At 45.7% G+C, this 27,377-nt stretch overlaps 1 protein-coding gene across 5 annotated transcripts; it reads left to right on the top strand.

Annotated features, from left to right (window-relative positions):
* Positions 1–22,470, top strand: LAMP2 (lysosomal associated membrane protein 2). Of its 5 annotated transcripts, XM_044427401.1 has the most exons (10): positions 2–147; positions 6,818–6,936; positions 7,684–7,891; positions 9,242–9,403; positions 10,028–10,323; positions 10,897–11,016; positions 12,132–12,198; positions 13,045–13,212; positions 18,019–18,172; positions 18,246–20,377. In XM_044427401.1, the coding sequence occupies exons 1-9, from the start codon at positions 66–68 to the stop codon at positions 18,159–18,161; spliced, it is 1,365 nt and encodes a 454-aa protein (XP_044283336.1). In that variant the 5' UTR covers positions 2–65; the 3' UTR covers positions 18,162–18,172; positions 18,246–20,377. The 5 variants fall into 5 exon arrangements, with proteins under 5 accessions (XP_044283339.1, XP_044283338.1, XP_044283336.1 ...); XM_044427404.1 differs by lacking the exons at positions 18,019–18,172; positions 18,246–20,377 and adding an exon at positions 21,404–22,470 and having other exon boundaries at positions 1–147; XM_044427403.1 differs by lacking the exons at positions 18,019–18,172; positions 18,246–20,377 and adding an exon at positions 14,277–16,066 and having other exon boundaries at positions 1–147.
* The last annotated feature ends 4,907 nt before the right edge of the window (positions 22,471–27,377 follow it).

Below are 27,377 nucleotides of genomic sequence, written 5' to 3'. Positions count from 1 at the left end.
CCTTGCTCGCTTGGGTCGCGCTCCTCCTTTCTCCGCTGCGGGCAAGCGAGCCGCCGCCGGCCGACATGAAGCCCCGCTGCGCCGCCGCCGCTGCTGCTGCCCGCCCCGGCCTCCTGCTGCCCGGCCTCCTGCTGCTCGGCGGCTCGGGTGAGCGACGCGGCGGGAATGGGCGTTTGGGGAGGCGCTTCGGGAGCAGGTGGCGGCTCCCCTTCATGCTTCCCCGAGGAGGGAGGCGAATCCCCGCAGCCAAACCTCGGGAGAGGAGAGGAAAGGAGGGTTTGGGGGCGGCCGGGCGGCGTCCCCGGCATTTCCGGCGGGGTGCTTACTCAGCACTGTGTCTTCTCCTCCTCCTCCCATTATTACTTTCCTCCCTTGGTTACTCTGCTGGACTCCTCGGGCTTCCCTTTGGGAGAGGCGGCTGGCAGCTGTGCGAAAACGCGGCGCAGGCTCGGCATGGCTCGCCCGGGTTGCTGCCGCCCTGTGTTTGCAACTGACATCCAAACCGAGGAAAACACAGCTCTGGAAGAGCGGGGTGCCTCGGGCTAAGTTGAGGCACAAGCAGCCCTGCGACGGCCGGAGTTCCCTAGCCAGCATAGGATGCTCCCCTCCGTTCCCTTAGTGTGAGCTTCTCTCATTACGTACTTTCGTTATTCCTGGGTTTTTTATTACTGTTGTTTTGTTCTCGGTTTCCTAGGTGCCTCTTTCAAAAAAAAAAAAAACCCAAAAACAAAACTGAAAGAAAGTTAAGGCAACTTGCACCTTTGTTGATACACTAATTTGAAATGGCTAAAAACGATTGCTCTCCTAATTTTGGAGTAGCTTGCACGCTGTGAGCAAAGGGGGTAGAAAATCTTCAAAAACCTGAGTGCCAAAAGCTAATTTAAATGTCTTAGGCTGCAACGGTATGCATACTTAGAAGAAGAAAAGCCCTGCAGCTCCCATTCTTCCCCAGCCATCTGGGCTGCTCTAAACTTAATTACAGAATAGCTGAGTTGGAAGGGGCCATGAAGGCCATCGAGTCCACCCCCCTGCTGTTGCACCACCCCACTCAGATGGCTGCCCAGTTTCTATCTGGAGTCTCCAGTGTGGGAGAGCCCACCTCCTCTCCAGGCAGCTGGTTCCTCTGTCGTATTGCTCTGACAGTGAGGAAGCTCTTCCTGATGTCCAGCCTGAATCTGGCTTGCTGCAGCTTGAGCTGATTATTCCTGCTTCATAACTTACACATCCCTTTCCCCATCAGCCTCCCCTGCAGCTGCTTGATTCTGGTTTGATTTTGCCTCAGGTGTGCTTGGGACATCCAGCCACTCCCAGAAATTGAATTGCTGATCCTGACAGGCAGCTGCCTGTTGTATCCTTATGAGAGAACATGCCCTGGCTTTATTTTCTTCACAGCATCCTTTAGTGGAGATAATCAGTAGTTCTTTATGACTGGCTTAACCCCACTTACTGCTATTAAGGTGTATGATGGGATGGACAGTGCCTCTGCATGAGTTACTGTCCTGGCTTTGTTCTACAGTGTCAGAGGTGTTCAGCCTTTGAATACTGGTTATTGGGGAACCTGAGCAGGAGGGTGTGGATGCACGCACGGGTTCCCAAGCCTCGGGTTGGCCACTGTGGAGACAAAATGCTTGTTAGAGAGGCCTTGGCTCTAATCTGGTAATTCTTCAACCTGTCTCTGCACTGAGGGGCATTGAGTGATTTGTTGTCCACCCAGAAGAGAGATGTGCAAAGCAAATCTGTGAATTCTTTGTTGCACAACAAGCTAACGCACAGCCAAGGAAGAATGAACTTTCAGTCAAATGGGGGACATCACATTGTCCAAACCAAGCCGTTCTATAAACCATGCCTTGTTGACTGCGAACAGCCCAACAACACACCATGGCTTCTCTTCATGGGTTGGTCTTGGTTGACAAACCGTGGTTTGTTCTCAATAACTCATAGAGCAACAACAACCCACAGTTCAGCAATGTTCTGAACCCTCAAATGTGAGTTATGTTGTCTCAGCCTAGTCAAGATCTACTTAAGATAGAGATCCAAATAGGTAACTATGGTCATCTCCATACTGAGAATTATTTCAAACAGTCTTGCATTCCCTGTTGCTTAAGTCATGACTTGCTTCTTTCCCTTGGGACATGTGCTCAACATGCTGATGTGCAGAATGCACATCCCTCTTGTTCTTCTCATGCTAAAAACAGAACTTCAGAAGGAGCTCCACTTTTAAAAAAATGAAATATACAGAACTCAAACCCATTCCAAGAGCATATTAAAAAATGCCTACCTGCAGTGCCCAATGAAAGAAATGGCTTTCACCCTTTCAAAATGTCAGGGTTGTAGTCCTAAGCATGTTCCAGCAGAAAGCCTTGGCAGCAGTTACTGATTTAAGAACATAAGAAAAATGAAAGCACTGATGTTTTATCTTGTTTCAGCAGATCCCTTATTAGTAAACAGCCATCCAGAGCTTGTCCATAAGCAGAACGTCTGTTTAGTTCATTTACCGTCCCGCTTCTTTCCAATAAAGCTTGTTGGGGAACATTGATAAACACACTCAGTTTCAAATCTGTTACCGTTTCTGGTTGCCAGTATGTTTCTTTTGGAATTGTCCCACAGGTACTTAAGTGCAGTGGGTGGCAGGGATGGCTTTCTAAAGGCAGGCAGGAACAAGTGTGCTTTTTAGAAAGTGTGGCTTACCTCTAGAAACTCGTGCACCTGTCATGTTAGATTTCAGCGCGCAAAACTGAGTAATTCAGGGCTGAGACTTGTATCTTGACTCTAGTTAATAGTTCAAAGCCGGTCCGTAATCCCTGTGCGTCTGCTTGAGCTGTGAGCAGCCTTTTTATGAGGCAGTTTTCAGCCACTGGCGCTGTGAATGGCTGCGGTTTAAGGTGCGGCTCCCTGGTTGAATGAGAAAAGCTGAACCAAAGTTCCTCTCACCAATTCTCTTAACTGTCAAAGAAAGGGCATGTCACTTACCCATCTTAAGAAGAATGCAGAAAAAGGATACGAGTATTCAGAATTAGTGTGCCATACAAGCAAATATTCTTTATGTACTTGAACTTGGAAATAGGCTTTCTGGGTCTCCTGAACACAAAGAGCGGCTGAGCATCGTGCAAGCGGACAGAAAGCAGGCCAACGGAAAGAAGAGTGTGGAGCGGTTGTGACTCGATGGCGGGCATAATTCTTCTGCGTGTGGGCATTATCCTCACACATAAGAATTGTTGGTATTTCCAAGAAAAGCATTTTGGGTGGTAAAGTCTGAGCAGTTGCAAAGAGCCTAACCAACCCATTGCTAACTCGGTTTAGGATAGCTTCGTGTTGAAAGTCAGCATGGGAAAGAACAGGCCTTGCAACGGTGTTGCAACAGCCTGTGTCAAAGATGTGCATGTTTACAGAAGGATTAGTTGGCTGAAATAAAACGCCTACAAACAGTCTGTTCCCTTTACTTTGTGCTCATGTGTGTAACAAAGGCCTCAGTTTTCAGTACCTCCAAAAGAAGGTGCATACAAGTACTGAATCCAGGCTTACTGGTCTAAGACTTTGGATCCTGCGGTGTCTCTTAAAAGTTTCATTTCTCCGTTCCTACTGGAAGGTGAGACTTGTTGCTTGGAAAAAGCATATACAAGTTTTGCTCCCATACCAGTGAAATAGCTGCGCAGGCTCCCCCCCCCCCCCCCCCGCAAACAATATGTCTTATTAGCATCTTTCAAAAATCATGCTGTGTAATTCTCTAACCCTAAAGCAAGATGATCTAACATTCTTAATGCAGGTTCCAGCAACAGAAGTAGAAGCAGTGTGCTAAAGATCACCTTGAAGTTCACTTTGTAGTTTGAAACAGTGAGTGCTAGGCAGGAAAAACATCTGTTCTCAAGAGCGCATTTGGTTCCGACAGGGTGAGAAGCATGTGACCAGTTGGTTGTAAGCTGATGTTTCTGGAACATTTTCCTTCCGTTCCAGCTACCTTTTTGATGCTGGATAAACACTGCCCTCTTTGTGAAACTGCAATGCTTCGGTCTTTGTTCTAATGTCACGATGGCCACAAATTTGGTACAGATCCTCATGTAAGCCTCTGTCCCTCTTTGCACATCTTGATTCGGTAGCAGGGAATAATATGGACCTGTGTAAAGTGTTTTACAAGAATGGCTAAAAATGTGTGAAGCCGCTTAGCATTACGATCTGGTAAGATTGGTTTTATTTACAGTTGTTTTCTGTATAGTGCATCTACTTTCATATCTTTAGTACCTGAATACTTGAACATGTGAACTGCTTTAAGTGTTTCCACGAAATGAAAATACACTGGAGATCTGGTGTAGTGTTTGGAGTGCTAGACTAAGAGAACTATTCTAGTCCCCACCCAGCATGGAGCTTGCTACTCACCCTCAGCCTAATCTGCCTCTCAGAGTTGTTGTGAGGATAAAAAGGGAGTGCAGGATTGCTATGCAAGCTGTTTCGGATTCCTCTCAAGAGGAAAAGTTAGGATGTAGATGCAATATAATGATCTGATAAATAAAAACCTGGTGCTATTTGTGCCAGACTAACCTGTTCCGCAGAAATCAAGCAAGCATGGCAGATCTCTGCTTCCCAAATATGAACTGGAATCATTTTGTATAGCATGGACTTGCATTCTGTAAGTAGCACAACTCAGAGTGATTTGTAGAGTGTAAGAGTCTTACACTATCCTTGACTGATTTCAAAAAATGAGAAATACCAATACCTACATGATTCAGAATTTACCTAATAGCATGTGCTGGTGTCTGCCTTTCTGGAGGGAAAAACATACAGTTGGGAGAAGTGAGTAGAGCCCCATCTGGCTCTGGATTCTTTCCACACATTTCCCAGGATAATCCTCAATTCTAAGGCTTTTCCCTTTGCCCTCTTTCTCACAACCCCACTATCAACACTCAAGCTACTTTGCCCCATGCTGGGTTCTCCTGGGCCTGAGTGAAAATGGAGACTGACAGTGAGCAGATGAACTTGGTTGCAATTGAAATAGCAAATTAACGAGCCCCCCAGATCTGTTTCCCATTAAATAGTGACTGTGTTCTGTCCTTGTGTTCTGTTCTTCTGGTTGCTGAGCTGTTGGTACATGTATGGCAAAAAGCCACTATGGTTGCGTGCAAATAAATGGAGGAATGATGTGACGAATGGCAGATGATATACACCTGACAGGCTGCGCAGTGGCGTAGATGTGCTTTTCATTTCTGAGTGTACCACGTCCCTTTTGGTCCCCTGCCCCACAATGTGATCTGAAAGTGTTGAGGTGAAGCAGCCTGTCACAATTTCATCGATAACTTCTGAAAGAAGTCTTCCAGAGTCCTGGCAGTCGTTCTCTAGAAGCAGAGCAGCCCAAGTGTCTCAGTATATCTGGAATCCTCTTCTAGAAGTTTCTGGCAATTGTGCAGAGGTCTCTTGGCCCGTGAGCTAGGTCTAAGTTTCCTGAAGACGGGCAGCGGAAAAGCACTGCTTGAAATCATGTTCTAATTGTGCCTTATCAGAGGCTTGAAGGTGTGGGCGATCCAGCCTTAGCATGAGCACAAAGCTGGATCAGACCAAAGAGCCACCTTGGCTGGCATTGTTTTCCTGCAGCGTCAACCAGCCGGACATGAGTCTTCCTGGCAGTGGTGCCTTTTCTGCAGAACGAACATCCTCCTGAGGTTTATCAGGCCTCAGTGCTGGCCTGTTTTAGGTGTGTGTTGAAAACACGCCTCTTCTTTGGCTTTTCCCTAGCTGGTATTTGCATTGTCAATACCATTGTTTGTATACACACGTTACTCTTGTTGTCACTAGCTTTTTTTCTTTGCAAACTGCTTGGAGGTCTGTTTTGAATTAGAACTAATATATAAATATTCATCATAAAGACCCGCCCCCCCCGCCCGCTTGCAGCTGTTTCAGCTGGTAGCCTTCACTGCATCTTGTGCTCATGAACGCGATGGTTTAGCCATGCGTTGTTTGAATTGGTGCTTGCCAGGATTTCCAACCATTCTCCCATTTAAAATCTTTGTTTTAATCCCTCTCAAAGTATGTTGTTAACTATCACTTGGCTGGTACTAGCTCCTCTTGTTTCCTTTTGCTGTATTCTGTAAAATTCTCTTTGTATTTTTATCATGCTCACTGTGTTGACCAAGTTCCAATGACATACTGAGGCTTGTCATAGGTTAACTAAGCCACAGTCTGCTCAGGGGCACATGGGTGCCTGACTACATATCCCACTCCTGCCCAGGTATTGTCATTCATACCTAGTGTGCTTGGTGTGAATAACCCTCGCATAACCCTAACACAGACCATAGTTTCTGAGAGGGCTGTCGAACCCTCACATAATCCGTGCTCACGGCTTAGTAGGGGATACAGATCAGGCACAGTGGCCACACAAGCAGTACTGTGTCAACAGCCCTGTTGTACCTTATTGCATGTTAGATTTCAGTGCAGGGTGTCTAGAAACCTTGCAACAAGCTAGGTATAAAACTTGTCAAGTATGGCAGCTTTGTTGACTCATCCAGGCCAGTGTGCCTTGTAACCTCATGGCTGTTACTTCAGATTCTTCTGGAAGACAAGACAATAGTCTGCAAAGAACCCTTAATATAGCTAATTAACTGTGAAGCATGTCACATTGTTGCTGGCAGCATTCAGTCAATCTTTAACTCGTCAAGTTGTAAAGTCAACATTCTTATTTTCTGGCTTCTTACTATCTTGTTGACTTGTCAATAGTGAACTTGTTCCACATAAACAGGACCAAAAAACAGTGAACTACCTAAGTAGCATGAATGAGAATTAGGAAATACTGGGGACAGGCATAGCTCTGTCTTACAAGCAAACAATATTTTAGTTCTTTTGCAGACCTGTGCTATGGATGTTGAAATGAAGGATGCTTCCAACGTCACATGTCTGTATGCGAAATGGATGATGAATCTCTCAATAACCTATGAATCAGAAGCCAACTTGTTTGTAAGTATTTTTCTGGCATTCCTTCTGCCCTCTCAGAATCTGAGGGATACCGTCTTCTGCAGTGTTACTAGTGGTAAAAAAAATATTTGCCCCACTCACAACCCGCTATTACTCCAAGAAAAACAAAGCCATTCATTCGACTTCTCTCTCCTCCCCCATTTTTATCTTCACAACTTTATGGAGATGTTGTTGTTGATGTTGATCTTCACAGCATCAGTTAAGCTGAGAAATTGATGGGTGCTTGGTCACCCGGTAAGCCGCATGGCTGGGTCAGAATTTGAACATAGATCTCTACGGTCTTAAGGAATTTTTCACCCACTGTCCCACACTAGCCGTCAATATTCAGGGAATACCTGAACGTTTATCATTTGAATTGCCTCTTCAGACGCAATCAGTAAACTGGGCTCCACTTGAGGAGGTATAAAAACTGACCAAACTGGGGGAGAAAAGTATCTGTATGAGTTCTCTTCTGAACCTAAAACAGCATGCGAAGACTTCTGGCCTAAAGCCTAGGAAGCAGCCTTGTGCTGAGTTTGACCACTCGTCTGTTTAGCCCAGTAGTACAGGCACTGGCTGACAGCCACAGCTTTCCAGAGTTCTAAGCAGGTTTTATTGGAGATAATCAGATCCTTTGCCTAAAAAGCGAAGTGTCCTACCCCTAAGCCTCAGTCCAGTCCAAAGCAAAGGAGTATTGACCTGTTGATACAAAATGCATTGATCAGTAATCGCTTTCTTTGAATCTTTCAGAAAACGACCACTTTTCCTCTCCCAGATCCGTTGTCGTATGATGGAAGCAGTTGTGGCAATGACACATATGGACCCGTGTTGGCCATAAAGTTTGGAGACGGTCATTCTTGGGCTATCCATTTCATGAAAACAAACACCTATCAAGGAAGGATCTTCATCACGTACAATACCAATGATACAGAGTTATTCCCAGATGCTAAAAGGAAAGGTCAGTGGGATTCCAAGATGTTTTACCAGAGCTATTTCAAGCTGCTAATTCTTAAGCTTTCCCCCTAGCTGCAGAAGCACCGCTGGCCATTTCCATATATGTCTAGCCAGTCTATCTGGACAAGAATTTACTCCTTGTTTTAACAAAATCTGACCAAAACGATAAATGTTCCTTCTGTACCCACTGCTTCTTTTGCAGCCTGTGTAATTGTACCTTAAGTGAATATATTCTCCTTTTAACTTTTTTAAGGACAGCTTGTCCATTAACAAACAGCTCATGTGTTGTGTTTGCAGGGCAGCTCACACAAACCTGTAGCTAAAGTGGCCTTGCTGCTTTGATTCCTCAGGATAGAATGAGATTACTATCGCATTGTATTTATATCCACCTTTCTTCCTCTTGTGAGCTGCCTTGGGTTCCTTCCAAGGTTTTCTAATGCTCCATTTTATCCTCACAACATCCCTGTGAGGTAGGTTAGTCTGACAGTGAGTGACGGGCCCAAACTCACCCATTTAGCTCCATGGCCAAGGAGGAACTGGAGAACCCAGATCTCCCAAGCCCACAGGCAAGCTACATTCTCTCTGTTTCAAAGACATGTGGAAACTTCTCAAGGGCATTGGCTGGCTGGCTGGCTTTCCTTCGTTCGTTCCTTCTTTTTAATTCCTGGTACTCCTAATTGGATGATCCTGAAATATAATTAGACTGACTTCACTTTGAGTTACAAGTCCTCTAGGAAGAACCTCATGTATTTAATTTAAATCTCAAGATTCAAATTAGATCAAAAACGAAGATCAAGTATACTGGTCTAGACAAAGTCTACATTTCAGTTCCCAAATATCCTAATAAAGTGAATTTTAAGAAGAGCCTCCCAGAGAGAAGTTTGTAGGGCATAGTTCAAGCTCTTGTGTAACATGAATCATTCTGTAGTCCTGAGGAAGGTTGTAGCTTAGTGCAACGTATTCTTTACTGGTTTGTTTTCAAGTTAGTCCCAGAGCTCTTTATCACAAGGAGAATGAATGCAGCAGCGTCCCTGGCCATCGTGCTATTTCTTACTGCAGCTTAAGAATGGCCAGCCTTATTTCAAGTGCTGCCACCCTGTGTAGACCCTGTGCCTTGATGATAACAGACTGGGAGAAACTCTTTTTCTCCAGTGCAGCTGAATATCCAATTTTACTATAAAGTCTTATCACAACAGAAAGCACTTCTGGGTATTTGCAGTCCAAACTGTGACAAAAGGGGCCAAGAAGGAAGATGTGAAATACTACTTGGTACCTGAAAGAGGCTTTTTGCATCCCTTTAAATGTTTATGCACATCTGTTGCCAGCACTGAAGATCATGCTCTCTTCTTTCCAGGGCTAATTACAATCTCTGCAAACTATCCTATCCGCCCCGTCAAATTAAATACACGTTTTGTTTGCAATAATGTGGAAACCATTGAAGCTGCCAGTGTTAAACAAGACTTCTGGAACGTCACTCTGGAGGCTTTTCCTGAGGATGGCTTCCTAAGTAACAAAGGTGAGTTGCTCCTACGAGCATTTCTCTCTTGCCATGAATGATCCCCGCAAGCTAGTCTGGTTGGCATGTACATTTGGTAACCAAATGCACCCTGTCAGAGACTAGAGATCTGACTCGGAAACAGCTAAGATTTGCTGGGACTTGCTGCTGCTTCTAGCAGCCCAGCTAGTGTGTGTGTGTGTGTGTGTGTGTGTGTGTGTGTGTGTGTGTGTGTGTGGGGTTTATTTTTTAGAAGATAGATTCTGATACAGAACAAAGAAGGAAGGGGCTGTTTCTGCACTCCCCATCCAGGGCATCTGTGCTAAAGTTGCCCGTTGCTGGTTGCCGTCAGTTCTGGGTACAGAAATGAGAGGCTTTGTGTAGTTTGGGAGAAGGGAACTTGTGTCCTTCCAGAAGCTGTGGGGTTACAGCTCCCATCAGCCTTCACCGTTGATGATCGGCAAGGGCCCGGTGGGAGTTAATCTTGACAACTTTTGAAAGGTCACAAGTCTGTCCCCACCTTGGAAATCTATATTAGAAGGTTTGGATTGAAGAGCATCTGTATTTGGCAGAATACTGCAACTCAGATATGGACCGCTAGAGAGAATTGTGTTGTTGTTTGTTGTATGCGTCCCTCTTTCACAGAAACACTGTGCGACAAGGATACTCCAAGCACACCTGCCATCGCCACTGTGGCCACGGCACCAGACACCACCAGCGCCGCCACCACCCACTCCAGCGCCGCCACCACCCACTCCAGCGCCGCGGCCACCGACTCCAGCGCTGCGGCCACCGACTCCAGCACTGCTGCCGTGACCACCCCTCCCTCAGCCTTTGTCCAGACAGTTGAGAAACCTGGCACAGGATATTACATGGTGAAAAATGGTAGCACAGCCTGTCTTTTGGCAAACGTGGCCCTGCAGCTGAACATCTCTCAAAAGGTTTTTGCATAGACGTTTAATCTGTAGGCATAGAAGCCTCGGGTTTGGAGCTGCTAGCAGAAATTAAGCATAAGTAGCCAAGGTGTAAAAACAAAAGTCTTGACAAAACTCATTGGAAGTTCAAACAAAGCCTGCTTTTTTTCCTTTTTAACTGGGTTGTACAGTTTTGAAGTGGATTTGGTGGAAGGCATAGAGCAGTTTATGGTATCAAAGCAGGTGCAAATGTCTGAGAACTGCCCCCCCCCCCCCCCCCCCCACACACACACAAATCTCCTAAAACTTTCCGGTTGTAGATGCAGAGTGAGCTTAGCTGTAGAGGGAGCCCACATGTCTGAGTTGTATGGATGCTTGTTAAGGCACTGCTTAAATCAGTTTTGCTGTTTTGAACTACGAGGCAGGGAATTGCCATTTCAGCTGAATTTAGACTATATAATTTTATGGCTGATTATAAGAGTTGATCAGTGTTTCTGAAACCTACCCGTCCTGTTTAGGCATCAGTCAAACTGATGCAGTGATTGGTGCAAGCTTTGCTCTAAGTAAGAGTGAAATGCCTGATTCTCTCGCAACCTGCAGGAACCTCTGGTATACAACATAAACCCAAACACCACTGTTGCTACTGGGAGCTGTGGCAAAGCGACCTCTGTCCTCGAGCTGATCGATGGCAAAAACAGGCTCACGTTCCTCTTTGCAGTTGTAAGTCACTCTGTGTTGCAAGTGTCAACGTTTTTCATGTCATTACAAAACCTCTGCTTGATAATGCTTTGTTGGAACTAGTAATTCCTGTAGGAAGTGTCCAGTTTGCTTCTCTGAAAAAGTGACGGGCTGTGCCAGGGAGGCTCTGTTTGACTTGGTATTATGTGACAGCATCTTGTTAGTTTCAAGGTGGCCAGGAAGGCCACCTCCAGCTATCCTTGAAGGTCTGATTCTGCACCTGCTAGCGCCTGATAAGTCTCCACCCTCTGAAAGTGTAACTAGAAACTTTAAAGTGTTTCTTGGCCACATTTCAGGGTTGGCACTTTCCCAACAGAAAAGCTCTCATGATAAACATGATGCTGTAATGGAAGAGTAAAAGCAGCAGTGGCAGCAACAGATCTACCACCATCCCCAAAAAAACCTGCATAAAATTTAACCAAGAATACAGCTGCTGCTACAGACTATGCCAATAAATCATAATCAGGGAAGCCCAGAGTGAACTTGTGCATTCTTAGTGGCTTCCTTCAATGCCTGGCAGTCTCCAGAAGCCTGAAACCAGTACAGAAAAAGTCCTTCCCACATAGTCACCCCTCCACACACACACACACACACACACACACACACACACACACACACACACACACCAGCCTTCAGAGGTGGGCAAATGAGAAGGGCCTCCCTGGCTGGCTGGAAAGTGAGGGCAGGCTGATATCCCAACTAGTTGAAGATAAAAACGAGCACTTTAAGTTAGGTTTGGAAGCATTCCAGTTACTGATGCAGCTGGTTTGGTGTATCTGAACACTTTGCCCCAGCAGCACTGTATTCCTTAGTTTCTGGACTGTCCTCAGGGGTAGCCCCACATACAGCACAGTACAGCAGTCCAGCCTGGATTTCACTAGTGGGTGCATAATGGAAGCAAGGGCAATCCTTTCCATGTAGGGCTGTAGCTGGCGTGCCAGCCTAATGGGTAAAATGCATTCTAGAAGCACGAAGGCCAGAAAGATTCCCCAGTGCAGTTGCTCTTCTAGGGAAATGCAACTCTGAAAAGCTCCTGATGTTCTCGTTGAGGCTAGTTCAGCTATACATGTAACTCCGTACATGTTTCTTTTAAACAGAAGACTGTGAACTCTGAGAAATTTTACCTGAAAGAGGTGAACATCACTGTGTCTGCATCAGCAAATGGTAAGATATGCTCCTTGCCATCCATCCTTACCCTGTTTTAAAAAGAACTCTGGCACTTTCAGCCTTGATCTGAAGGTATCCAGGCACTGGAAGCTGGGAGAGCAATGTTGGCCCCCTCCAGGGTCAGTCGTAGCAAAGGAACTCTTCACAGTCACATGACTAGTTCTCTTGCCCATAAAATAGGCAGGAGCAAAAGATGGGGAGAGGCAGAAGTAAACGCCACCCAAAGTCTTTTGTGGAACTCACACGTACTCAGAAACCTGCCCTCATTTTGCTGTCTCCAAAATCTGGGTTTGCAGATTTTGAGGGAAGCATTTCATTGCAGCTGGGGAACGTGGGCGGGCACAGCAGGCGGGGATGGGAAGGGTAACCCTTCTGCTTCCAGCGGGATACCCTCTCACAGTTTGTCTGCATGGCAGTTCAATTTAGGAAAGACTTCTCAATGGACACTCTGGGAATAAATACTGCGGCCTCAGAAAGAGGTTTTGGGCTTGGACCTGCAACTGGCAGTGTCGCAGACTACAGCCTTAAATTAATCGATTGGGGCAGAATCCTATGCATGCTTTGATAGGGGAGAAAAGGGCCACAGCTCCCATGCTGGGAGTTATAGGCCTTTTTTGTTGAAACAGAGAGAGATCTTGGTCTCTTAAAGATTCCATTGAGACTGCTCTTTCTCCTCCATAAAATATACATATTTTATGTGTGCCCAGGACTGTACTGCAAGCTTTTCAAACTGAAAACAGGCTTGCTAGTACAGAATTTGTATAAAATTCCCTCCAATAAGATTACAAATGGTGGATTCAACCACCAGCAGCAAGCTTCATGTGGACATATTTTCCTTTTTAGAGACGTTGTCTGCTGCAAATCGCTCTCTCAGTTACTGGGAAGCCTCTTTGGGCAGTGCTTACATGTGCAAAAGTGAAGAGACTATCGCAGTCAGCCCTACGTATAAAATAAATGTCTTCAACTTAAAGATTCAGCCGTTTGAAGTAGAAGACAACGAATTCTCAGCAGGTAAGAATAAACCTCCAAGAAGGCAGTTGAAGTAGGATTTGAACAGAGAGATCAACATTTACAGGAAGAGCAAAAGCTTGCAAACAGCAAAGTCAATCATAATTCTGGGACCCCAATTAATTAGGTATGGTTTTATTTTGTCAGGTAATAACAGAATAGAACCTAGAATTCAACAAAGGTGGAAATGCTAGAGTTTCAGGGGACAACCACACTTTTGATGAAAGTGAGTTGTCCATATTAGTAGATTGTTCTTAATGACCCATGAAAGCAAGGCGAGGCCCTTTTCCTGTTGCAGTACCCCCATTGCGGAAATTCTTGCCAAAACCAGGAGTTGCATTCAGTAATACAGCTGGCAAAATGTTTATTTCAGGAGGTGCTCTCCAAGGTTATGCTGCCTGGGCTTGAACAAGTTCATTTTTAGTGTGGGAACTTCTCTCTGTGTTAAAAAGCAGCCTCAACTCATCGGAGGAGGGAGGAGACGATTACAAAGAACAAAATTGGCATGGGAAGCATATGCAGTACCATAACCAGTGGCAGATCTTTCAAAGTGAGAGGCTTCACCCATGTGCAAATTGGTGATGGCTTCTTGTGCATTTTTCAGTAGCTTCTAGCCCAGTAGTTAAGGTTGTGAGTGTGTTACTTGTTAAGCGGCAGTGCAGTCTGCTGCTCAGATTTTGGCACGCTTCAGTAAAGCTGTCAGTCCTGTTTTGTACTCTATACAGCAAGGTGGATTCAGGTTGTTAGATCATCTGATATCACCACCTGACATGGTTCTGCTCTTGGTATTGTTTCCACCACTGATTGACATGGCAAACATTCGGTTCACGTCATTCATGTAAGCTTGGTCACATTCGGGAATGTGTATCCAGATCGGTGGCTTGAAAGCTTTTGAGCTGTTTTTCCTGGCCTGTGGAAGGTTGTGATAACCCTGCTCTTTGTGAGGCCAGTCTCTAGAGCTGAGGCTCTGATCCTTGCTTAAAAGCAAAGCCCCTAGCGTTACTCTTGGCAAATGTCTTTTCTTCTTCCTCCTCCTGCTCCTCTGTCACTGCCTCTCTCACCTACAGCGCAAGAGTGTTTAATGGATGATGACAGCATTCTAATCCCCATTGTAGTCGGTGCTGCTCTTTTGGGCTTGATTTGCATTATTCTGTGCGCTTACGCGATTGGCGGAAGAAAAAGCGACCCTGGATATCAAACTTTATAAACCTTGTATGACTGTTCTCAACTCTGGCTGTGATAAAACCAGCGCCAGCGTCCGAATGGAAACCAGCTGCCTAAATTTCATGGTCCTCTCCTTAAGAGCATGGAGATGCCCACAGACAAAATGTAATCAAGAACATACTCCTGGACAAAATAAGGACTTCATAAAATCTGGAGCTGACAGCTGGGCCTGACAAAACATTAATCTCACAAGTGTTTGTATGTGAACTTCATGTGTGGAAATGTACCTGTAAGTAGGCAACAGTCCAGAAAGGGAATTAGACTGTCTTCAACCCACTTAGGGCTTCAGAACAACATGGAAGACCTGCCATTTTAACTCGAGCTTGTGCATTTCGCTCTTTGCAGTCGGCAGATAACATAATTTCTCTTGATAGCCAGTTACTAACCGTATTAGTCAGCCCAAATACGCCTGACTAGGTTCACAAGCTTCACTTCACTAATACCATGGCAATAGTAGCTTCTGAAGCTTGTGAACTCTCAGTCCAGTTTGCTGTCTGGTTAAATGGAAGCTGTACCTTCCTTGGGCAGGGTGGCTTGGCTGCCTGCAGTCAACAGCTCTGAAGGAGGGACCTTTCAGTCATATTGCCTGTTCGAATACATATATAAATTGGAAAGTGGGGCAAGGGGGATAACAGGAAAGCGTGCTTAGCTTGTTCAGCCAATGTCCGGGATGATAAAAGTTTCTCTGCAGCTGTCAATGCTAGCTTGAATCTGTTAAATCTGTTCACGCGGATTGATTTCCAAGAGAGATGAAAAGCAACTGGTTGTGTGACGCATGGATTCGTGTCCCTTCGCAGCCTTGCATTTTAATAAGGTGCTTCTTTGTGCATCGCTTCGCGTGGAGCGAGCTCTGTCTGGAAATGCACAGCTGTGTGGAGGCAGTGAAGTTAACCAAGGAATAAATTGCGCTGTGCATTGAAGTAGCAAGTAACTGTGCCTTACAAAGTGGCTACTGCTCAGTTTTCACTCGGTTGGCGGCCGGGTACTGCATGGCACAAAGGCAGCATTTCTGTAGAGCCTGGTGCCCTGGAGATGCCTCACAAAATGGGCTTCCCCTTCTGAGACACAACCTGGCCCTGCTTAGAACTAAAAAAGGCAACCCATTGATTCCTAATAATGGGGGGCGTTGAAGACTCCACTGCAACCCTTCATAAGCATCCTCTTGTGGCTTATTTTAGGGATGGAGAGAACAAGGTAGTTATCCTCATGCTGCATGTATCCACTTGCTTTTCTCCTCGATGTACAATTGACATGTGGTTGAAATTCACTTTTGCAGACTTTCTTCTAGAAAACACTTTCCTTCGCCTGGTAATTTGATTTTGCATGCATGTCTGTAGTAACATGTGCCAGCTTACTGTAGTAGTCTTTGGATAAAGTCATAATGGACTTCTAGACTGCTCAAAGGTACTCCTGGCAGCCAACCTGACTGTATGCCACCGTTCTGAGGGTACAGAAAGAGCATCCCAACTAAAAACTTAACCTGTGCGTTGCCTGCAAAGTAACTGGCTCATGTAAACACCTGAACATCAATGTTTCAACCTGTCGAAGTCCGTCTCTTTCCTATACTTGTATTTCTACAGAGGGAATTGTCTGTCTGCACACAATGCTTTAATTAAAAAAAAACTATTCTTAAGGAACTGATTGGACTGCTTAATTGAAAAGCTTTTGTAGGAAAGCTGTTCTAAGACTGCCATCTTTCTCTCCAAGCTGGAAGATGGATTCTGCATTGCTCTAAATGCAGTGTTCTTTCTTACCTTCTGCTTCTAGTTGATAGTTGCTTTTTTGCTGAACGATTCTTGTGGTTCTCCTATCAATGCGTCTGCTTTTCGTGTCCTCTGGTATCTTCTGATGTGCTCAGTGTTCATTGGGGTAGGGTGGCATGTCTGAAACTTACTACTCTGAGGGCCAAGTGAGACATGATAACTTGGGATCAGAATGCAATAGAATATAGTCAGATTACAAAGAAGCTGCTCCGCTGTAGCCTAAATCTCCTTATCCAGCTATTTTCATTGAAGTCCTTGCTTTAGTAGTGCGCTAACCTTCTGCTTAAAGAAACTCAAAGAACTGGCAGAGTCACGCTGGTAATTTGAGTGCTGCTTGCTTGCACCATTTCAGATGCTTGGAAAGATATCCCTGCATTTCCTAAAAAGGGAGGGCCGTGTCTCTCCTATTCCTCCCTGAGACTGTGGGTGTCGGGGGTATGATAAACTGATCCTCTTCAACATTGCCCTGCTGATGGAGTATTGGACTAGATGGGAGCCAAGATGCGCTTGTATACAATAGCTCTTTTCTGTCATTTGTTCATTTGAGCTAAGATTTGGGCACCTTTACAATCTCTTCAGGGCAGGCATTTCCTCAGACTGAAGGCTTTGGTGTTCTCAACAAGCCCAGAGAAAGTGCTGCTGAAACAGAGAGAAGGCTTTTAAATCAGCATTGGTGGGAACAGGCCACAGCTGTTGAAAGTCAAGGCACAATGAGCCGCAGCAAATGAGCCGCAGAAACCCCTGAATGCTCCTTGGGGTGGCAGCATGCAGCAGACGCTGGAGAAGCCCAGCCATCGGCTCGCCCAGCGCAACAGCCCTTGCTGCTGCCCTGGCTGAGAGGCTTTTGGGCTTCCCCTGGGTTTGTCGTGTCCTCCAGAATCAACCCAAGGTAGCTACACAACTCTAAGCAAGCTATGGCTTGAGGGGCGGGTTTGGCTTGATAGGAAGAAGCCGCCCCATGGTGTGCGGGGGCAGATGCTGGGCTCAGACAACACGTTAACCACTGTGGCTTCAAAGCCATTGTGTCTTAGCTTGTTGTGTGAACGCTGTTGGAGTCTTGAAAGGCGTGGCTCCGCTCAGTTATGTTAGACTGGGTCTGGACCATAATATGCTCTAGTGTGTGTGTGTGTGTGTGTGTGTGTCCCCATGTCCATAATATATCATATATGTGCTCTTTTTTTAGGTAGTTAGAACTAGCCCTAAACTAGAACTAAAACATGCCCACTTCCAGCTGTTTTCTTTGTGGTGGTAAATGAAAGGGCAGGAAATACCTTGCGTTTGCCCAAGTTTTCAGACTTTACTGGGGGAGGGGGCACAGGAGGTGGTCATGTTCAACCCAGAATCCATCGCTGCAAAATGTGACAGTGACTGGTGTACACGGCTTTGAAAGGGGGTTCGATGAGATCAGGGAGGACTAGTCTTGCCAAGAGCTACTAACCAAACGGAGCCTTCATATCGCGGCCTGCGGAGGAGCAGTGGGGCAGAGCGGTCCCGATGCAGCCACGCCCCAAGGAATACCCAGCTGCCTGCTGTTGCGAAGGAGGTGCTGGCAGGTGGACTCCGATCCAGACTGGGCCCCTTGACCTTGGTTCCCTTTATTCCTGGCCATTGAGCCTGGTGGCTGGAGCTGATGAAAACCGTGCTCCAAAGCAACTGGAGAGACTGGGGAAGACTGCAGTAGTGCTCTCAGTCCAGCGTCTGCAGCAGAAAAGCTCTCCAGCTGAGCTTGAGTTAGATAGCCTGGAGAAGCAGGGGGCAAAGTTATTTTCGGTCTGGGGCGGCTCACCCACTTACCTGTTCCTATTACCCTTTCTCCATCTAGCTGAAGAGTGCAACCCCGATGTGGACAACTACTTTGTGCCCATTATGGTGGGAGCAGCCCTGGCAGGATTAATTTTTCTGGTGCTTATGGCTTATTTTGTTGGCCGTAAAACTCATCGCAATGCTGGCTATGAGCAGTTCTAAAAGCGGGAGGCTGAACCTTGGGCTGAACCTTCCCATTGGGCTGAACCTTGACTTGGGCTGAACCTTCCCATTGGGCCGAACCTTGACTTGGGCTGAACCTTCCCATTTTCAACCTGCTAAGGAGCAATTAGGCCCCGAAGACCTGGCCATTGGCTTGCATATCACAGAGGCCACTTAAAGAACTGCTTTTGCTGCCTGAAAGAGACAAGAGTATTGTGTGTTGAATTGGCTACTCATTAATATAAGCTGACTGACGTGGAATGCCTAAACCGAATATGCTTTTAAAAAAACCACTTTGGTGCCAAAACTTTGTGATGGTACAGCCCCCAGCTGATGTCCTGTCCCCTAAGAGCTGGCAGAGAATGAACGCTAGCATCCTGCAACCCATGATATGTCAACCCGGAGCCAGATCTCTCTGTCCATGTTCCTTCCTCTGCCATTTCTCTTCCCTGGGTTAACCCTGGTTTTCATTTACATGTCCATCAGTACAAATCATGGTTGGCAGACAAAACGCGATTGGTGCCATGGTATGAAGTTTCCTTTCCTCAAACCATAGTCATTGAGAGATCTTACTTTCTGGAATTCCTATGCAATGCGAACCCAGGAAGGGAGAAATTCTTGCAGGAAGCAGAAGGCCCCTACAGTTGGCTTCTAAGTTGCAAACTGGAGCCAAGTCCACACCAACTTCAAATGCAAGTAAGTTTTGATTGTGTTTGAAAAAGCAGATAAAACATTTGGCATATGGAATTTCCTGGGTCATTTTGTGAGTTCTTTGAGTGCTGCATTAAAAGGTTTATTCACATAGCTAGGAAACCTGGAAATGTCTCCACCAGAAACGGTGTTTGTGCATCCACAATTTAAAGCTTTTTAAAGGGATTCTGTGATGAAAAGGTGCCATGGTATTGGGTGTCTCCAAGCGCATTCTCCCATTGCCTTCCTAAGCACACTGGAATTATTTAGCTTTCCAAATGTGCACAGAGCCCAAAAATTCCCATTTCACTGGCTTTTTACACAAGGACCTCTGAAACAACCCTATTAAATGTATTCTTAAAGTTTGTATGTTAACTACTTAAAGATGTGTTTTTATATTAAGGAGCTTGGGATGTTGTACTTGTTGGCATGATAGAAAAGGGGGTCATTAGTTTTTTTCTGTTGATTGTGCACAGCATCCAGCGGTATGTCCTATGCATTGTCTTGTATAATGTGAATATGTGCATTCAGCCAGTGTATGTGTGAAATGCTGATACTTAGTTTAACCAGTTCACCCAAGCAAAGTAAGCCATGATCGCATATTTAAATCATGGTGTATGGTAGGTGTGATATCCATAATCAGCACCAGGTACAGCTTACAAGCCCCGGTCACCTGGTTTGTTGGAAGGGAAACAACTCTCCAATAAGCCTCCAGCGGCCTATGGTCACACACCACGATTCCAAATAACCCTTTTGATCATGTGAACCAGGTTCTTAATCAGCCATGCTTGCATGTCTTACTAAATCATGTGTACACCTGTTTTCCCCATTCCCTCTCCTGCAAGGAGAGAAACCTTTGGCCTTGACCATGTTTGTTACATGCTTTGGAGCAACACATTGTGGTTAATGTTAGTCATAGTGGGTTTAAAGCACCAACTCTTACAATCATGGCTTCTTCAAACTAATCAGAGTTAGTTTGATTAACCACAGATTCCAGTTTGTATAAGAAAGCAAGCTGAGATTAACTAAAAGCAGAAGCTAATCACTTGGCTGTCCAAGTGGAGGAGAAGGTGGAACTGTGCAAGCCCAAGCGCACTGTGGTTTATTCCCGCATGTACATGACCGGTTAAACCAGATTCAGTTTGATGTGTGAATACAGATATGGACTCTGCACCGTGTGTACTGTTGGCTAAAACGGCTGTCTCAAGAAGCCCCTTCTGAATCCAAAAGGCAGCAAATACGCTTCCAAATTAAAATGGAAGCATCCTTTGGAGAGAGAGTGGCTGAAAAGATCCTCAATTCTCTAAAGTTGCGAAGGCTTCTAAAGCACACCAACAAAGAATGTTTCAGTCCTACACAACTTCTGAAATATAAACTTTAGAATGCATAACTCTGTATGATGACTTCCTGTAACCAAAACAAAAGAAGTTAAAGAGGATGCTGCGATATTCTAGGGTGCAGCTGGCCTTGTATGTATTTCTAGTCAGGAGCTGAAAATGTTAATAAATGAGTTTCCTTGCAACCCACCCAGTTTGGGAGCTAGATGAAGCCTTGTGATGGTGTGGCACTTAACATACAATGTTCCTTAAAAGTATTGGGGCGCGCGCTCTCTCTCTCTCTCTCTCTCTCTCTCTCTCTCTCTCTCTCTCTCTCTCGTTCGTCTAACATTGGAGTCAAAAACCGATTTGTTCAGTATAAAAATGGATAACGGTTCAGACTTTCTTGGTGCTGAATTGCTTTGGAGGGTGAATGAAGGCTATAGATGTTAGGGATCCATGCACTTTTGGACAAGCCATGAGTGTTTCTGTGTTGAGCATGCCGCACTAACGACCAAAAGAGGACTTTGAGCTTCACTGCCTGATCCCCTGGAAGGAATTTTAACCTATTCTAGGCAAGTAGCCATTGGCAAGCCTATTTATCCTGAAGAGTGGGCACAATATTCCCACCACCTGTCTCCACATGGTCAACTGCCAAGGATGGCAAGATGGGTATATACTTTCTTGTGAAGCAAAGAACTGTGAACAACCGAGCATCCACAACCAAACAAAACTTGGGTAACAGGGATGGCGTTCCCATTTTCAAAACCACCTGCAGTTCCAAGCAAGGCTGATAGTCTATGGCTCCTAACAGTTTCTGGAGGAGGAGGCTGCCAGTTGCTAGGGGACGTGGGCAGAACGATCGCAGAAGAGTAGCATTAGAAGGGGCCAGTAAGGCCATCAGGTCCAGCCCACGTTCAATGCAGCACTCCTAGTTAATGGTGTATTATCCCAAGATATTTGTCCTGCTGAGTTTCCTGTAGGCAGCCGCTTGATCATGCTGGGACCGGAATGCTAGGCAAAGTAAGCATTTCATCTGACGCAGCAAGATGCTCGAGAAGTTTGGTAACCTGAAGCGCGCTTCCAAAGGTTAATCTGGAGAATTTAAAACACAAACCAAATCAAGAACAAAGTTACAAATATATCATTAGTGCTCGAATGCTTGCTGTCTCCACTAATTTTCTGCACCTTGCTCTCTTTCCCTTTCTTGTTTTTTCCCCTTCCTTCTTTCCACAGTTGAAGAATGTAGCTCTTCTGAACTCCTCTTTGTCATTCCTGTCGTTGTGGGTGTGCTGGTTGGCCTCTCTTTCATTGCTGCTTTTGTCTTCTGCATGATTGGGAGACGGAAAAATCACAGTGGTTATCAAGCCGTATAACCCTTTTCCCTGCTGCTTCTCCCTTTTTTTTTCTTTTCCTCTACCCCACTCCCCACAGCAGTCCCTAAACAGGTAACTCTGAGTTCACAATTTTCTAACAGTAAAAAAAAGCAAGGTAAATGTTTCTGTGCATATAAACGGGAGCAAACACTGACCAAAGCTGTCAGCATTTGGATGTTTGGGAAAAGTCTGCTTTTTGCCGCTTGGCAGAATAATTGTTTCCAAGGAAAGACGCATTGGAAGAAACATTCTGGGAGCAGATTCTCTATCCAGTCTGCATTCCTAGAGCCAGTCCCATCTATGATAGCAAATAAGATAATTTCAAGGTCCAGAAGAAATGAAACCACTGGAATGGTATGGACTTTCAGTGGGGTTCTGGTTAAAGGCAATTCTAACTCTTGTTTCTTTGAGCATTTGATAGCTTGGCCAAGAGCCAAAATACCGTGCCCCTAATTTAAACACAAGCACACACGTGTGCAAAGGTAGTGTTGGACTTCTGTTTTTTAAATCGAGCCCTTCCTCCTCCTCACCTGCCAAATTATCTTGGAAATGGAGTGAAGTTTCATTGGGGCTCCAGAGAAGGAGCCTGTGCCATTCAAAGGCAAGCCAAACTGTTCCGGTAGATGGACAGGATGCTTCTGCCTTGGCCGCATTACAGGGTCGGCGCTTGCTTTGCTCACTTAATGGCTCACTTAAAGAGATGCTGGCTGCCTGCTACAGGCAGAGCTTACTTGCTTTCGCAAGGTTGCTGCTCACCCTGGAACTAACGCCATGTAGCTCAGAGAGAGAAGGGAAGCCTTAGTGAGGCCTGCAAGACCCACTGACAAGTAGGCATACACTGGTGCCTTTATGGGGAAAAGCACGTTAAATGTGTGGTATCCATCAGTTCTGAATTCCCAATCTGCATCAGAGTTAAAAGCATCCAGTCACAGGCTGCTGCATCATGAATTTTGCTCTGGACATCCCCTTCAAATTTAAGCAAAACCCCTCTACTTGCTCATTTTGTTAGCATATAGTACATTTAGAAACAGAGTGAGTCAGAAGGGGCCTCCTGTGCCATCTAGTCTGACCCCCAGCTCTGCTCATGACATGCCTACCATACACATGTCCAGCCTATCCTTGAACACCCCCACCAATGTGGCCTCAACCACCTCCCATGGAAGCCCAGTCCATGCTCTCGGGGTCCTAACTGTAAGGAAACATTTCTTGGCAGCCACCCTAAATCTTGGTTCCCTGAGCTTTGCTCCATTGGAACGTGCCCTGCCCTCCATTGCAGAGGAAAAAGGTCATGTCTCACATCTGTGTGGTACCCCATCATGTACCTGTACATCACTAACAGGTCCCCTCTGAGTCTTCTCAAGGCTGAAGAGACCCAGTTCCCTCGGTCTCGCCTCATACGGCATCCCCTGCAAACTGGCCACCATCCTCATGGCCCTACCCTGCACTGACTCCAACCTGGCTATATCCTTCCTGTAACAAAGGACGCAGAACTGAACACAATACTCCAGCTGTGGGTGCACCAGAGTCTTACAGAGTGGCAGTAATGCCTCTCTCAATCTAGAAGCCACGCTTCTGGCTATGCATCCTTCAAGGGTGGCGTTCGCCCTCTTGGCTGCTGTGTCACATTGCTGGCTCATAAAAGACCAGGCAGCGCCTGCGGGTCTCAAACTGCTAACGTTGCCCATGCGAATCTATGTCGAAGGAACTGCCGGGCTGAGCATGCAGTGGCTCTCCCAGTGGTTCACACTGATAAAAGCAATCCGGATGGATCTGGAGTCACAGGTAAGTCAGTGGGATGCTGTGGGGTTTGTTTTAAAATTATATTTGACTTTTCCCTTGAAAGAGAGACAGGGCACCTCATGTGAGCATCCTCTCTCCATTTTACTCTCACAACAGCCCTGTGAGGTGGGCTGGGCTGAGAGGCAGTGACTGGCCCAAAGTCACCTGGTGGGCTTCATCAGCAGTCCGAGACCAGAATGTGGCTCTTCTGCCTTCCAGCCCAACACTAAGCACTCCACTGCAGTGGGTGCCTTTTAATGTGGTTATAGCAGACTTTTTGAATCCTGGCTTTCGGAGGCTTAACACAAACAGGTTTCGTGACCTGAGGAGAGTTCCTGGGGGTTTATGTCTTCATGTCCTGCCTGTAGAAACCAAGGAATAAGTTTAGCACTAGATCAGAGTCCTTGTTTCTTCAGCTCAGTCTTTTCTGATAGCTGATGTCTCTGCCTTGTCTCAGGCATCTGCCTTCACCTGCCACTGAGTAGGAAATTGTATGCTTGGGGCTACCTGGACCTTTTGGGGTCCTAGTCATGCTTCACCTGCTTTCTCTAGGTGACCCTGCCTCCTTTCCCCCAACCATCCAGTCATCTGTTGGTTTCCCAGTTTTGTGGATTTCTCCTGCTGAGAGTTTCCAATTATTGCCCTAAGGCATAGTTACTTAACATGTGCTGGGTTCAGGGTCCTGTTTTCTGTTTGCATCTCTGTCCTTTCTGGCATTGGTCCTGCCTGTCCCTGAAATGCAAGCCCTGAGACCACCTCCAGAGAGCTCTAGGTCTACCTGATCTTTCCTTTTAAATGGAGAGGCAATGAATAAGGCCTAGACTCAGTTTTTCAGCTGGTAACGCATGTTTTCCTCCACTCAGTTCCAATCCCCCTCTGCATAAAACAGTGTCCTCTTCAGAACTGACTTGTTGACCCACAGTTTGAGAAGAACCATTGCCTGAATTTCGGAACAAAACTGGGAACCCTACACAGCTTGGAGCCAGGTAGATGACAGTTCTGGAGTTCATGCTTTATGGGCAGATATGTGCATGCATGGCCCCTCCACGCCTGCGGGACTTTGGCTGTGTGGTCTCTCTTGGCAGTGCACGCTTTCATAATGCACTATTGAAGCTGGTTTTGCCCTCATTTACCTCATGTATTGTTGTGCAAACATATTGGCAGTTTACGATTAGGGATGATTCTTTATTGACAGCCATTCCCAGCTGCTGAAGGCTTTAACATGTATAATTGCAGGTCCGAGGCAGAATCTGCTCTTCCTGGGGTCCCGAAAGAGCCCAGATGGCCTCACCCTCACTCATCCTCTTGTGGTTTCCAAGTGTGTGTACAGTCTGTGCCGCATTCTAAAAAATGCGGATATTCGCTCCTAAGGTTTACTTCTAGCAGCAAGAACGTAAAGCTATAATGTGCTGCTATTTTGGGGGATTTTGGACCCATGTTTTTTCCTTCGGGCCTCACCGTGGAATCTGGCCCCCTGAGAGCTTCTCCGAAGATATTTGGCCCTCAGATGGAAATCTTCTGCATCCCTGCTTTAGAGCATCAGGTGGCCCTGATGATGTTGTAGTCCAGCACCTCTCAGCCTCAGCCAGCAGGGCCAGAGGATGGGGCAATGGGAGTTGTAGTCCATCAGCATCTGGAAAGGCCCTTGCAAGGAAGGGCCAGGCTACTAAGCAGAAGGAGATGTCCTGCCATTTCTCTGCTCCTTATTCTTCACCTGTCTTGTCACCTCACCTCTATTCTGATGTGAATAGAGTTCACATCACACTGTGAATATTCAGTGTGGCCATGCACACTCAAGGACTGAGCTGAGTTTGCGTTGTCACTGAACTTGGGTTGTGGTTGAAAAGTGCGTTATGGTGCATGAGCCCAGTCTGGTGACAAAAAGACGAACATAGACAATCCCGAAGAACAGCAACGGCAATTTAAATTCCTTTCACCTTGTTTGTATATTGCTTTAGTCAGAACCTTGCATAAATGAGGATTTGCAAAATTAGGTTAAGTTTGAAACCTGAAAGTGGAGAGCAGTGAGTATTTCTTAAAGCATAATTCACAGTCATTGTGTTGGTTCCAGATAATTAACTCTTGTCAGGAGAAGGTGAAACACCCTGTAGAAAAAAACTACCAGTTGATTTCTGGCTTGAAAATGAGAACTACAACAAGAATTGGGGTTCCTTTTGTTGTGTAGGCTCCCTTCTACATACTTTCCAGTGGTTGGGGTTCCTTTGTAGCTGCCTGCTTCTCTTCCCAGTTTCCTTCACAGGTGCACAAGAACTGGGGTTGAGCATCACTGCAGGATCCTCCACCCCAGACTTTACACAACCTCACTTGAATTCTCAATGATTTTTGTGAAGGAGGATCAAATCATATCCTCTAATAGGACTTCAGATGGTCAAGAACTAGACCACTCGAACTGGAACATCTTGGGAAGTCCAAAAACAGGCACATTAGACACAGCATGAAATTGAGTGATCCCTACCCACAGCATTCTTTGAGACCACAAATCTGTTGCTGAAGGTAGGTTTATGTTGGTGTTAAATAATAAAGTTTGCTGCGATTTTCTGATTGGATTATGTGTAGGTAATTCTTGAAGCAAAGAACACTCACCTTGAGGTGTTCTTTTGTGTGTACACATCAAATTTAGGAATGTGTACACATGAGCATGTGATTTACACACACGTGGATGCGTATACCCTTGGGTGTACAAAAGGGAAGCAAAACCAAGCAGCCTCAGGCCAGATTTTTGGAACCCCAGTGCAGAATGAGTTTTCTTTAGTGCCTTGTGTTCCGGAGGCATGTGCACTCGTGAAAGGAAAACAAAATAGTCCTTGATTTTCCAAACAAAGCAGGGGAGAGTGGCTGGCTGACAGCTCTGCCTTTTAATGCTAAAATTCATCGGGGGTTCTGATCACTACTTTAGGAGAAAGCACCATCGATGGCTGAGTGGCTGTTCAGCCCCAGACAATAGGTTTCACTGCAAAAAAAAAGCCTTAACCTGGCGTTCTTTCGACCTTGCACCTGCCTTTCTGAAATTTGGTAGGTGTTTTCCTGAGGGAAATTTTCAGAGCAATGGTCCAGAGGGAAGCATAACTACAGGTATTCAAAATGATAGTGCTATTCTTGCACTGGCTAGCATCCCAAAATTTTGCAGGCATTGTCACTTCAAAGTGGGCAAATATCCTTGCCATGGTCATCCAGTCCTGCCCAGACATAGTTATTGTAAATATACATATGGCATCACACACAGCCTATTTCCTCTGATATCTGGCAGGCAGGACCCTCCTGAGAGGTGTACATGCTTGTAATACCACTCAGAGTGGGCTGACTCCGAATCAGTCCAAGCAGAAGCAGGCATTTCCTCCAAAGTACCAGATCAGGGTCTGCTCCCATGCAGCAGATTTATGTCTACACAAAGCAGAGTAATTTCAATAGATATTTCATGCTGAAGAAAATGGCTACTTAAGACTTGACCTTTATGCTATGGCCGCTTCGATATTGCTTTGTCAGATATTCTGGAGGGCAAAATGGTTCCTCTAGTAGATGCTTGGCATCCAAAAGCCTCATTCTCTTACCCAAACAGAGATATCAGGTCCACCAAATTTAACATGAAATGAACTCCAGTTAAGATACTGCTGCCATTCTGTCAAATGCTAAGCATGTACTCATTTTATGTATGCACACCTTTGCTATGGGGGAGCCTCTGGGAGTAATTCTGAATCACAAGAAGGAAGGATGTGAAACAGACATGTGTCTCTCTTTTCCCAAGGACATAAGGCTGCACCAAGGGAATGCTGGGATATGGGTGGAAGCATCTATCAAGCTCAGTTCTGCCTAGTGTCTCCATTTTCCATGGTTAGGTTCATTCTGCCCTAATTCTGCATCAAAAAATTTGCCAATGCACTCAAGATTTGGGATGATGTAACTAATTATGTGTAACTGTGTTCCAGTTTGCATTTAGGTTTGGCAGCTGTGAATTGGATAGGTTTTCATTAAAATGCAAACCAAACTCAGCTCACCCCTTTTCCAAACAATGATTTTTGCTCTTACAAAGGACATCA

This window comes from Varanus komodoensis, unplaced genomic scaffold (genome assembly GCF_004798865.1).
Source record: "Varanus komodoensis strain SLA01 unplaced genomic scaffold, ASM479886v1 scaffold18_3, whole genome shotgun sequence".
NCBI classification, from domain to species: domain Eukaryota; kingdom Metazoa; phylum Chordata; class Lepidosauria; order Squamata; family Varanidae; genus Varanus; species Varanus komodoensis.
This window is presented reverse-complemented; position numbering and strand designations above follow the sequence as displayed.

Bases quoted from the DNA above. Each gene is read 5' to 3' on its own strand.
- LAMP2 (XM_044427401.1), top strand. From the start codon at position 66: ATGAAGCCCCGCTGCGCCGCCGCCGCTGCTGCTGCCCGCCCCGGCCTC. The intron at 10,324-10,896 runs GTTTTTGCATAG...CGCAACCTGCAG, and splicing joins AGCTGAACATCTCTCAAAAG to GAACCTCTGGTATACAACAT. The intron at 11,017-12,131 runs GTAAGTCACTCT...TCTTTTAAACAG, and splicing joins TCACGTTCCTCTTTGCAGTT to AAGACTGTGAACTCTGAGAA.